The 11,998-nt window shown below is 38.4% G+C and overlaps 1 protein-coding gene across 1 annotated transcript in view; it reads left to right on the forward strand.

Moving 5' to 3' along the window:
• Positions 1-11,998, forward strand: part of TADA2A (transcriptional adaptor 2A) — a 33,739-nt gene that overhangs the window by 18,283 nt on the left and 3,458 nt on the right. The window contains exons 8-14 of the mRNA XM_018556778.1: positions 3,152-3,215; positions 4,996-5,039; positions 5,144-5,254; positions 7,878-7,949; positions 9,270-9,402; positions 10,400-10,443; positions 11,478-11,551. Coding sequence (XP_018412280.1) covers positions 3,152-3,215; positions 4,996-5,039; positions 5,144-5,254; positions 7,878-7,949; positions 9,270-9,402; positions 10,400-10,443; positions 11,478-11,551 — 542 coding nt within the window. The remainder of the gene's footprint in view (positions 1-3,151; positions 3,216-4,995; positions 5,040-5,143; positions 5,255-7,877; positions 7,950-9,269; positions 9,403-10,399; positions 10,444-11,477; positions 11,552-11,998) is intronic.

Genomic DNA, 11,998 nt, shown 5'->3' on the forward strand with positions numbered 1-11,998 from the left:
TTTTTTTTTTTTTTTTACTGTCTATATACAGTGTTTGTTAAGGGCTTTGGGCTTGTGTCCATGGCATCAGTTTGAGATGCAGCTGACCTCACTCTGCATTTAATTTAAGCGGGTTCTGTATTGCCATAGACTTCTATGGAAATGCAAATCCATTCTGCGCATACAGGAGCCTATCAACACGGGCCCTTACAAATAAAAATGTTATACTTGACACATAATTCTAAAAGCATTTTGGCTAGCTAAAGAGACAGTACAGCTGAAACTATGTGTTTTGAGCCAAAGTTTGATTAAAACTAGGGTTGCACAGATACCAAGTACAGTACTCGTTAAAAGTACGAGTACATGTACCGATACTTTTGAGCTCCAAGACTACACTAGAGAAAAATTCAAAAATTAGGAGGCAGCCCACCATCTCGCTGTGGCTCTCTAAGATAAGTGAGGTGTATACTCTGGAAGATCTGACGGCCTCCCTCAGAAACACCAAAGGGAAGTTCTTGACCACCTGGGGTTCATGGATCTACTTCCAACACTCCACCACATACGCGGACCTTATGTCAGACTGACACCGAGGCCGCACTCTTGGAAGACATGGTGGCCTTCCTGGGTCACACTGCCTGAGGGGACCTCCCCTGTCAGGACCCTAGCTCCTCAGCTGTCGGAGGTGGTGGATCCCTCCTTGGACGGGGACCCTGGCAGCGATTCAGGATCATACCCATTCCTTTACCCCTTCCTTCCGCTTGTGCCTACTACTCCCCTCTGCCTACTCTGCTCTTTCCTTTCTAATACCTACCTTTACTCCCAGCACTTACGCCTTGGATGAGGCTGAGTTCCAACTTCCCACAACATGGTTTTTACACTATATCGTTGATGACACTCTCTGCGTTCAGCGGTTCAATACAGTAACGATTATCACAACACAACTGTGTCCAGACTGCAGATTCTCACTGATGAGAAGTATGTTGAACACTCTTACTAGAAATAAGTTAAAGGTTTTGTTTGATGATAACTGAAAAGTTATATAACCACGAAATGCTTCTACTAGAACTGTATGTAAAGCACAATAATCACATGTGATTTGATGGTTGCATATATACGATTTTTGTTCAAACATTCATGACTGTAACCTTGTTTTGATGACCTGTCAGCTAATAAACGAATGTAAAAAAAAAAATTAGGAGGCAGCTGTCACTTGTAAGGAGCACACGAGCTCCTGGGATTTGTACATCTCTGTTTTATTATATGATTTATATAGTTTTGCGAGTACTGGTACTTGCCGAGTACTTACAAGTACTGATACATTTTTGTTTATTGTCATGTGACAGTTTTTCTAAAACAATACAGACTAATGATTTCAGGACAGTGGTGGAGCGCCAGAGCCAGGTCTTAGCTGCAACCGCAGCAACCCAGGTAGTTCTCATGAAAAAGTCAAGTATCTGCACTGGTACTCAAAGTATCTGTGCATCCCTAATTAAAACGTATGGCTGAGCTGCTTTGACTCAGATTCTTGCATCATATAAGTAAATGGAGAGCCTGTAAAACATGAAAAGGAGTATAAAGCTCCACCTGTTGGTTGAAATAGAGAATGCAAAATTTTTATTATGTCATGTTACATATTTTCTGGTCTAAAAAAGAAAGGAAAAGATTTTTTTAAATGTTATTTTTTTAGTCCTGCCAATAATGCATGAAAAGGGAATTATCTGCAATAGCATTATAGATGCCTCTAAATGTGCAGACCAGTTGTCTGTGTACACAAATTTAATCTCGTAGCTAAAAACTCAAGTATAATCCTGTTATATTATAATTGAATTTCTGTGGTAATGTGCTTAATGGCAATGATAATGTTTTGTGTAAGAAACTGGAAGCTGCTGACAGCATTCATAGCCTTTTAATTAAAGTTTTTTTGAATATTTTGTGCCCAACAGGAGTTTGATAATTATGCCGAGTGGGATCTAAGAGATATTGATTTTGTTGAAGACGATTCAGAAGTTTTGCACGGTAAGCATTTTTCATTCAATATATTGCAGTGTTATCTTAACTTTTTTTTTTTTTGTAGAAAATCCAATAAAAAAAAAATCAGTCTCGATTATTACAGACTGCAGCTGTGCTTAGTAAATTATCAGATGAAAATAATTTGCCTTACCATGGCTGCTACTGCTCACTTCCTTTCTGCCAAAGCTGCATTGTCTATATAGAACAGCTGAACTACTCGATGTATGTCTTAAAAGACCTAAGATCAGCAGTATTGTGTTCTAAAAAGGCAAAAAGTTTCCACGTATGAAGAATAAAAAGGTAGGGAAGAATGATGAATCAGGATAGAAATGAGGAAACATTGCAAGTTACTAAACTTCATGTTTACTGAATTATGACAGAATGTTACAGTAGGGACAATATAGTCTATGCATGGCCCAAGGAAGGTATGAAAGATTAGGGTACATGTTGAGTTACTGAGACTCAATAGATAGTGGAATAGCAGTAAGTGACACTTAACTTAGGTTCACACCTAAGCAGATGCAACCACGCATGTGTATCGATGTGTGTTGTTCATGCATCAATGTGTGCTACGTTAGGGCAGCCCATTCATTCAGTGTGCTGCCTGCGCACCTCAAGTGCACCAAAGAAGTGTGTGCAGCTTATTTTCAAAGAACAACACAAAAAAGTGTGTACACATTGATTTCACGCATGGTGCTTTGTTACCATGCGTGACAAAGTATGTTGGGGTGCCATTAAAAATGAATGGTATTTCAGTGAACCTACAAGAATGAGGCATGTTCCTGTGTTGTTGGAACGCAGCCATGAAGTCAAGAAAAGTTAAGGTCCTGTAACAAATGGAAACTAGATCAGTGTGGGGCACAGAGGAGGCTAGTAAAGATAATTGCAGGATCTGCTCTTATGTGAGACTTTTAAAAGTTTAAAACTGAGTACAGGTTAATTGTATATTTCTGCAAGAAAGCAAAGGAGTGGTTGTGACAAGGTGATACACACTTCTCATTGTTGCTATACTGAAAATGAACAACTCTATAGAGAGGTTTCTCTGTATTTAAAAAAAAAATTTAAGTTTAAAAAAAATAAGATTTCTTAAAAAGTAGTTTTTCCTTTGTTTCCCATGTTTGTTATCTTCTGATTTGATATTTATTTATATTTTATTTTCTAGCTTTGAAAATTGCTGTAGTAGATATTTATCATTCGAGACTGAAGGAGCGACAGAGGAGGAAAAGGTAAAATGCAACTAAAAGTTATTATAATTCTACACTTCCACTAATTGGGAAATTTTTCAGTTTGTTTTTGTTTTTTTATTTGGACAGTTTTGGTTGCATACATGTTTATACTGAAGACTGATATCTAGTTATTACAGGGCCATTATGGATGTCCTTTTTTGTTGTGTATTTTTTTTTTTAAGATTCCTGAAACGTAAAGTATTTTAAAATAATAGAAGGAAGAACTTGTCATTTCAACCCATTTTCTGAAGGCAGATTTTCAACCCATTTTCTGAAGGCAGATTGTTCCAGATTATTAAGGCTATTGTGGCACTTGCAGACTGCATTTCTTAAACAGTGTCACGGGTTCCCAGTTTTCAAAGCTTTTACCTGGCTCTTCAGTTTTACATTTTGTTTGGGAATAACCGTTCTGTTGGAAGTTTTTTAACTTTTGCCCAATTTTATATTTTTTAAAAGACTGAAACTAGGGATGCACTGAAATGTCGAAATATATTGGCCGAAAATGGTACTGGTCTGAAAATTCCATTTTGGTGCACCTCTAACTGAAAGTGGTTCTGTTGCAGGGGTTCTGTGTATTTTGCATTATCCATTCCACCTTCTGTTTGAAAAAAAAAAAAGTCCTGTCCCTGCTGATTAAAACAGCCCCACGGCAAAAAGCTACCACCAGCATATTATATTGTGGTCTAGTGTTTTTTCAAACATAGGATATAACCATTTTGTCTGTCTCCTTGTTTTTTTCACTTTTAGGGCCAAAAAGTTCTATGTTATCAAATCGTAAAACCAGCCATTCTTTTGTAGGGTTATCATGATGTAGTAGACACATTAAGCTGGTCTTACACTGACAGGGTTATTCACAAAAGGGTGAAGAATTTGGAGAAGGCAGGAGAAGTGAACAATCTAGGACAGCATAAATGAACTGGAAACCTTCTCCAATTCAGCTCACTTTACAGTTCAGCCATTTTATCCTAGGATGTTCCCTTCTCCTGCCTTCTCCATACTCTTCACCCTTCAGTAAATTTGCCTGTAAGTTTTTTATTCTCTATTCCTCCATCCTCGCTAAACAGCGTCAATGGGGGGTATCCCCTTTAGCTATCTGAGCTAGGGCTATTGTATTCTGACAGCTGTGCCACTGTCAAAATTCTGCAACAGTGACTACAGCTGATTTTTTGCAGGCACTGTTTGGTCTAGAATTTTTTGGCCGGCTCAGTCAAAAAAAGTCAATTGAAAAATCTATTTTTGTTGAACACAGGGGTGCCAGCGCACTCAAACAAACAAAATTTCAAACAGTGTCCGGCCAGCTCTAGCTGTTTGAGCTAGCGTCTCCTTTTTCATTTCAACAATCATTGCCCACTTGGACATGCAAATGCTTAGATGTTTACTCCTTTCTCAGTGGCAGTCTTTGAAAATTGTGGTGCACAAGCTTCATCTAACTAACCAGGAGCAAATCTTCAGGGAAGAATAGTATAAACTTGTGTGCAAAGCTGTTAAACGTTTAACTCAGAGAACCTAAAGCTGTTATCAATGCAAAATGGTGATTTTACAAAATATTTAAAAGTGAGTATTCAATACTTGGAAAAACAACATGTTTTAATTTGGCGTGATTTCACATAAAATTAAAACAAATGAATATAAATGTAAGCATATCTATTGAGAGATGTAAAATTACAGTAACCCAGAATTAATAATTATTTATGCTCACTTGCAGCCTGATTAACTTTTTACTGGTTTGTATGTGGTTTCCTGTGGCATTTGTTGACTTTATTTTGTTTTATCATTGTAGGATTATTAGAGAACATGGGCTGATAAATTTACGGAAGTTTCAAAGTAAGCAGGGTATCTTTATTTTCTCTCCAGATTATTGGTCCTGTCTTTCTGTAGGGCATGCATACATTACATTTTATTAAAATCCAATTTTTGTCTTTGTTTAGTTTTGGAAAGAAGATATTCCAAAGATATCCAAGAGCTCTATGAAACTATGAGAAGATTCGCCAGGATTTTGGGAGCAACAAACCATGATCGGTTTATAGAAAGCCATGCATGTAATTTACACACAAAGTATTTTTATGAAATAGTGTGCATTTGATTAATATAGAATTCATTTGCAGATGCTTTTATGTGTATTTGCTAAGCTGTACTAATACGAATAATAATGCTGAACTCTGTTTTACCCATCAAACGCAGCCCTTTTAAAGCCAAATGCTTTTGCTGCCCCAAAGATCCACCATAACAATACATAACTGGGGAATCTGCATAGGAGATAATTATTATTCCATGGTCTCCTCTGAGAGGGTTTGGACTACTATGGGGGAAAGCTAGTCATGGCAGTCCTAAGAGAGTTCAGAAGCTTGCAGTGAATTTAAAGTAGTTGTTAAAGCGGACCTTTACACCCAAAAATCTAATTCTACCAATGCATTCCTCTATGTATGATGATTAATAATAACATTGGCATCTCAGGTGTAAAATGCTGTGATTGTGAAATACTTACACTTGCAGAGCATTCACTTCCTGCTTTAAAAGGGCAAAATGACTTCAGTTTGGAAAAGCAATGCACACTGGGATTGCCTTGTCATCAGCAGAGCATTGCTAGGAAATCTCATGAGATCTCAGGGAAAGGCATTTTTCTCCCCTGTGATGTGTATGTTCACATGTCCTAGTCACATGTGCCAGAAATCCAGGAAGTAATAGGAGAACTAGTAACCTGCCCTTAGTAAACATGGCCACTGTCAGAAGACTGGGGAAGAAAAAAGAAATAAGATATGCAAAGAATCCAAAGCCGGCAATTATCTGGAAGTATGTGTTTGTAGATTGTCATTACTAAACATTTCTAAAGGTGTGTTTGTTGTTATGGGTAAAGGTCCGCTTTAAAGAGGAACTTTACCCATATCTTTAAAATAACAAATACACCTTTAGAAATGTGTAGTAATGACAAACTAATAATCGTAATCTACAAAGATGCTTCTAGATAATTGCCGGCTTTGTATTCTTTGCATACCTTATTTCTCCTTTCTTTCCCAGTCTTCTGACAGTGGCTGTGTTAACTAAGGGCAGATTACTAGATCTCCCTTTTACTTCTTAGAACTCTGGTACATGTGACTAGGACATCTCAGGGAAGGAAAATGCCTTTTTCCTGAGATCACATGACATTTCCCTGCAATGCTCTGCTGATCTAACCTTCCCAGGATGCAACACTTTGGCCCATAACAACATTTGTGCCAGAAGTGGACCAGGAAGTAGATAAACTCTATTTGTAATTAAAAAAAAGTTTAATGAACGTAAGGTGATTTTAAATTGGCGTGCAAAGCTGCATCCTGATGTGAAAGGGTGTAAAGGTCCATTTTTAATTTTGCAAACAGGCCAGTGTCATTGAATGAACATTGCTCCATTTTTTTTTTTATCTTTTAAAAGGGTATTCCATTCCTGTTTAAAAAAACAAAAGTATTTTCAACATGGTTATGTGCCTGCAATTCCATCTGCATATCTATCCGTGTGCAATTGGCAGGCATTTAATAGAGCAGCTCACCAATGTCCAAAAGATGGTGCAAACCCTGCAGAGGTTCTGTTGGATCCTGAATCTCCAGAAATTCCAGCTTTCAGTCAGACAATGCCTTTGCAGTGGCCTACATTAACCATTGAGGAGGCATCAGAAGTTGCAAAGCTTTTTTCTTTTTTGTATTTAAAACTATGCAAAATCAGTAAAAAGTATCCGATTAAAAAAATTTAAAAAAAAGTTGCAAAGCTCAAGAACAAGCAGGATATTTCCTGACTTGGGCAGAACTTCACATTCAGACCCTGAATCTTGTGCACATTCCAGGCTTGGAAAACTGGCATTTAGACTTTGGCAGTGGTCAGTGCCATGATCCTGGAAAATGGTTTCTTCACCTGGGAGAGTTCAGGCCCTCTGTCTCAGGTGGCGTACTCCGGACATGGACCTCTTGGCATCCAGGTTCAACATCAAACTGGACAGACTTTTGAAGGTTCCTGTACGGAAACACCCAGCCTCTTATTCCACCATTTCCAGGTGTATTAGACAAATCATCATCCGAGGCTATAGTCTAAAGGCTAAGGTTTCACTTTTCCTTGTAAAGGCACACTCGGACCAATCTGTTAGACTTTTCAGCATCAGACATATGTTTCCAAGATTTAAAAGGCAGTCACCTGGTCTTCTGTTCACGCATTTTGTTGTTTTACCAGGTGGATGTTCAAGCCTTTTCTGATGCCAGTTTTGGTCGTAAGTTGCTTCAAGCTCCTCTTTCAGTTCTATAGAGCCCTCCTCCTGACCCATTAGTTATGTGGGCCTGTTGGCTTTGTTTGCTGTATTGCCCACCTCTCAGTTGGCCTGCTTGTAGATGCTCCATGGTTAAGGATTTTAAATCTTTGTCCTGTGATGTATGATTAATGTCCATCACACGATACAAAACTCTCCCCTCTGTTTTGCTGTGGTTCACTTCCTATTGTTTGGTACAAAACTGAGGCTTGCTGGGAGTGTGTGGAGAGAGGGGGTTATACCAGGGCTGTCCTTAAAGCTGTGTTTGCCAGTGTCCAGTCACCTGAAGGCAGCAGAATATAACCCAGGTTGGAACCACTGGCACTGCGTCCTATGATGTACTCCAAGAAAAGCATTTTTCAGGTACGATAAAAATCCTATTTTTGTTTTATTTACAGTGGAATTTGAGCTGCGCAGGGAAATCAAAAGACTGCAAGATTACCGAAGAGCAGGAATCAAAACGTTTCAGAGTAAGAAATTCCTTTTTTCAAAGTGTTAACTATACATTTGTCTTCACTAAATGCATTATACACTAAAAACAATGAACTTTTTATTTTTGAAGTGTTTTGCTGTATATGTTTAATGAGTGCAAAAAAATCTAGTCTACTGACCCTTACTGTGCTCTCTCTGTACTGCATTCGTATTAGTTACATTGCTCCCAGCTATCCCTGTGTATTAAAAAACACATCCCTTATGTTATGGAGAAAATTATAGGGCTAGTTGCATTGTTAGGGTAGGTGTTCTGTAGCCCCGTATGGTATCTATGGAGGAACTGCTCCTCCATAGATACAGTATAGTAAGTGTTGTCACTCTGGAACAGGAGAAAATAAACGGAAAGTCTGAAAAAACTATTATTAATGATGCAGCCCCCCCATCTAAAGAATGATAAGCAGCAATTAGGGATGCACTGATATCGGTTTTTCGGCATTGAGTACCTATATACCTATACTCGCCGATACCAAATTCCGATACCGGCATCCTGGGGCACAGTTGGCCCAGCTAATCAGGAAGTCATGAGGTGAGAAGGGGTGGGGGAAAAGTCAAGGAAGGGGGAAACCCCTGCCACGGCAGAGAGCCGTGACAGGATCGATAGGTGAGCGAACCCGCTATGTGTTCGCTCACCTCCCGATCGATTGAGCCGACCTGTGACAGTCTCATTGTCACAGGTCAGCTAGAACTATGAGGTGAGTGGAAATCACTCATCTCATAGTTCTCCTTTAAGCCATAATGGTCCAACACCATAGATTGCAACCCACGTCAACCGTACATGCCCATAGAGGAGGACAAAAGCTCACCACATATAGAAGGATAGCTATATCCCTTAGCAGACCATCAGTTGAGTATAGCGCTCAGTGTATCTAAAATCTAGGGATCCCAGGTGGAAGAGAACTTCCCTTCAGTGTTTCTCAGTGAGGCCATCAGATCTTCCATTACATAGACATGATTATATACATTACATATACATACATTGTCACCTGCTGTGGGACTTTAATTTCACAGCTTCCATTGTATTTATCATTGCTTGAGTGAGAGTGGGTGTTGTTACATTTATAACATTAGTCTGATATGATTGGTTGCCACTATTGAGTATTTGCTTGACTTGCTAGATATTGTTTTATATACATAAGACATAACTGTTTATATCCGCCAACAAATCCCTAAAATCTTCTGCTCGGGCTAATTGGAAAAATACCAGTTAGCACCGTATGTGACCACAACTATTGGATTAGCAAATTGTAACCTATACAGTTTGATAACAGTGAGCTTAACATCTGCATGTTTTGAAACAGGTTCAAAAATATACGACCGTTTAAAGAAGACTCGTGAGGAAGAGCGTTTGAAGAGAACCATGCTTTCTGAAGTCCTGCAATATGTTCATGATGGCAATGCCTGTCAACAATGGCTTAAGCGACAAGCTGCTATGTAGGTTTACATTGGGGATGTACCTGAGATGAGTTTGAGTATGATCACTGTTGCCTCAGATCACACAGTCTCAAGTGGCTAGCATTTTCCTAAACATACACAGAAATCCTCTTGTTGCTCTGCCTCCTCCATAGTCCTAAACACACATCCTTCAACAGAAGGTGTATGTTTGTGGAAAGGTCTTTTGTGTAAAGATCTTTTGACATTAAGATGGTATATGGAGGTTTGGCTGCTGCCATTATTATCTGTAGGCAACTTTATTGTCAGTAATATAATAATGTTTTGCCAAATCTCAATTTGAAGCTCTAGTTTCATATCCCAGTCACATAAAAGCTATTCCAGGTACTGATCATCTTTATGTGTCCTGCACAATTTCAATAAGAGCTGTAAATTGATAACATGTAACACTGCACTCTTACTTTGCTAAGTTTATTTTCTGCTAAGCTCCTACATGATGGCGTAAACATGGCCATTTAGAACAAACTTGGCATCAGGATAATAGCAAAGTGCAATGTTGCTTTTTTGTATGTTATTTGTAGATATAGGATTACCATAGCTTAGTCTGACTGATCATAGGTGGAATGATTTATATTCTGTAAGCATTTTGTCCAGTGCTGACTAGAGCTGCAGCTAACGATTAATTTTCAAAATCGATTAGTTAGCCGATTATTAAGTTCGATTAATACCCTATGGCCGGCTGATCTCTGGGGATAATTTTTGTTCCCGGCGGATTATTATCTGAGATTAGGTCAGTGCCATGGGATGTCTGGATAGGGCATGCATATGCTTGTTTTGCTAGTATGATTGTGCTCATTTATGTCATGATAGTCTTACAGAAATTTCATGTGACTGTCAGTTCTTCTGACCACTATCTTAACTTTGGTAATGGATCTCTGTTGCAACAGAATAATAAGTATCATTTGGCTAATGTGAGCAGTGTTATGTGTCTGCAGATTTACATATGAGAATAACTGTTTTATATTTATTTGTGATTTAGAGATGCTGGTTTATATCAAGCCACACCTGTTATTTCCAGTTCAGGTATGATTTGTTTTAATGTTTCTTTCATGACTCCTATACCACTCCCTTCTATCTTCATAATTTTGGGGATTAAATACATTTTGTGTTTACTAGGGATGCTCCGATACCACTTTTTTAAGACCCAGTATGAGTACCGATACTTTTTTCCAAGTACTTGCCGATACTAATTACCGATACTTTTTCTTAAAGGGGCAGGTCACATTTTTTTCTAAAGCAGTACAAAATTATGGTTTTAGCTCAGTTTCTTAATATTATGAAGAACATGAAATGAATATTTATCATGCCAAGCGTCACTATAAAGTAAACCTGCCATGAAACAAATGCCATTGCTGGCTCTTCTTTTGAGAATGATAGCTCCCTATATGTCATTCTGATGCTTTGGCCTCAATGCTTTCTCAGTCTTTGACCCACAGCAAGTATAGTGATCAGCAACTGTGACACTTTTCTTATTTACAAGATCCTTGTTCCAGGTCTGTGACTCGAATGTACCAAAATCAAACAGCCAGGCAGCTAACATTTTTACAAACAGGTCAACAATAGCAGTTCCCATACTTCTATCATGACAAATGTACTTTAATCTTACAAAAACCCTTATTTATCTGCTTTGTTTCGTTTCTTCTGTATTGTCAAAATGTAACTTTTCATAGTACATGCTGCTGTGAGATGTCTTTGTTTTCTCTACAGTTATTGAAGCTTTCATATGTACTTCTCTCTATTGTGTTATTACAATGGCTCTACTTGTTCTTTGTGAGAGAGTGTACTGGGAATGTTCAGTGCTTGCAAAAAATGAAACTTACCCTTTGAGCACTTGAACTTTTGTTATGCCTTTTTTTTAAATTTAATGCTGTTATTGGCCATCTTCATGTTATTTACCCTCAAATATGTGTTTGAGGATTTCCACGTTTAGTGATCTCTAAAGAAAACATCCAATGAGTTTATAGAAGACCAATAACTTTCCTAATGCACCTTTTGGTATTCCCTTTTTTTTCCCCTCTTAAGCAATGTCTTAAATGTCATGTTTTTGCATGCAATAGGTAGAAGAAGTGCTCCTCCTCTGGACTTGACAGGTCTTCCTGGCACAGAAAAACTGAATGAGAAAGAGAAAGAGGTACGATATAATGCTAAAGACAGATGTGATGTGTTAATGATGTGCAGATCAACATCTCAGCTATCTGGTGGTTACACGCTCCCTTTCCTATTAAAGTGCTATTTGAACCGACTACTGTGGTAAGCGTCCGAATGTCAATCTGCAATGTTGGCGGTATCTCCTCCTTGTGTCAATCAGAGCAAAACTTCACCTCCATCAGCAATGAGATCCCCTTCTATGACATGCATCACAAAGATTGCAGGGAAATGTAGTTTAAGACCTTGTGTAACCACGTCGCAGCCTGGTGTGAAAGACTAGAAGTTGCATAACGCAGCGAATGGAACTATACAGGCAGCATAAGAAGGGGCTGTTAGTACAGCAGGGAGCAATTTTTTTTATATGAATATAGCGGTTTCATAGGCGTGTGTAAATGTATGTTATGTGTGTGTGTGTATATATATATATATA

The sequence above is a fragment of the Nanorana parkeri genome, unplaced genomic scaffold, assembly GCF_000935625.1.
Source record: "Nanorana parkeri isolate BGI_ZX_2015 unplaced genomic scaffold, ASM93562v1 scaffold252, whole genome shotgun sequence".
Lineage (NCBI taxonomy): Eukaryota > Metazoa > Chordata > Amphibia > Anura > Dicroglossidae > Nanorana > Nanorana parkeri.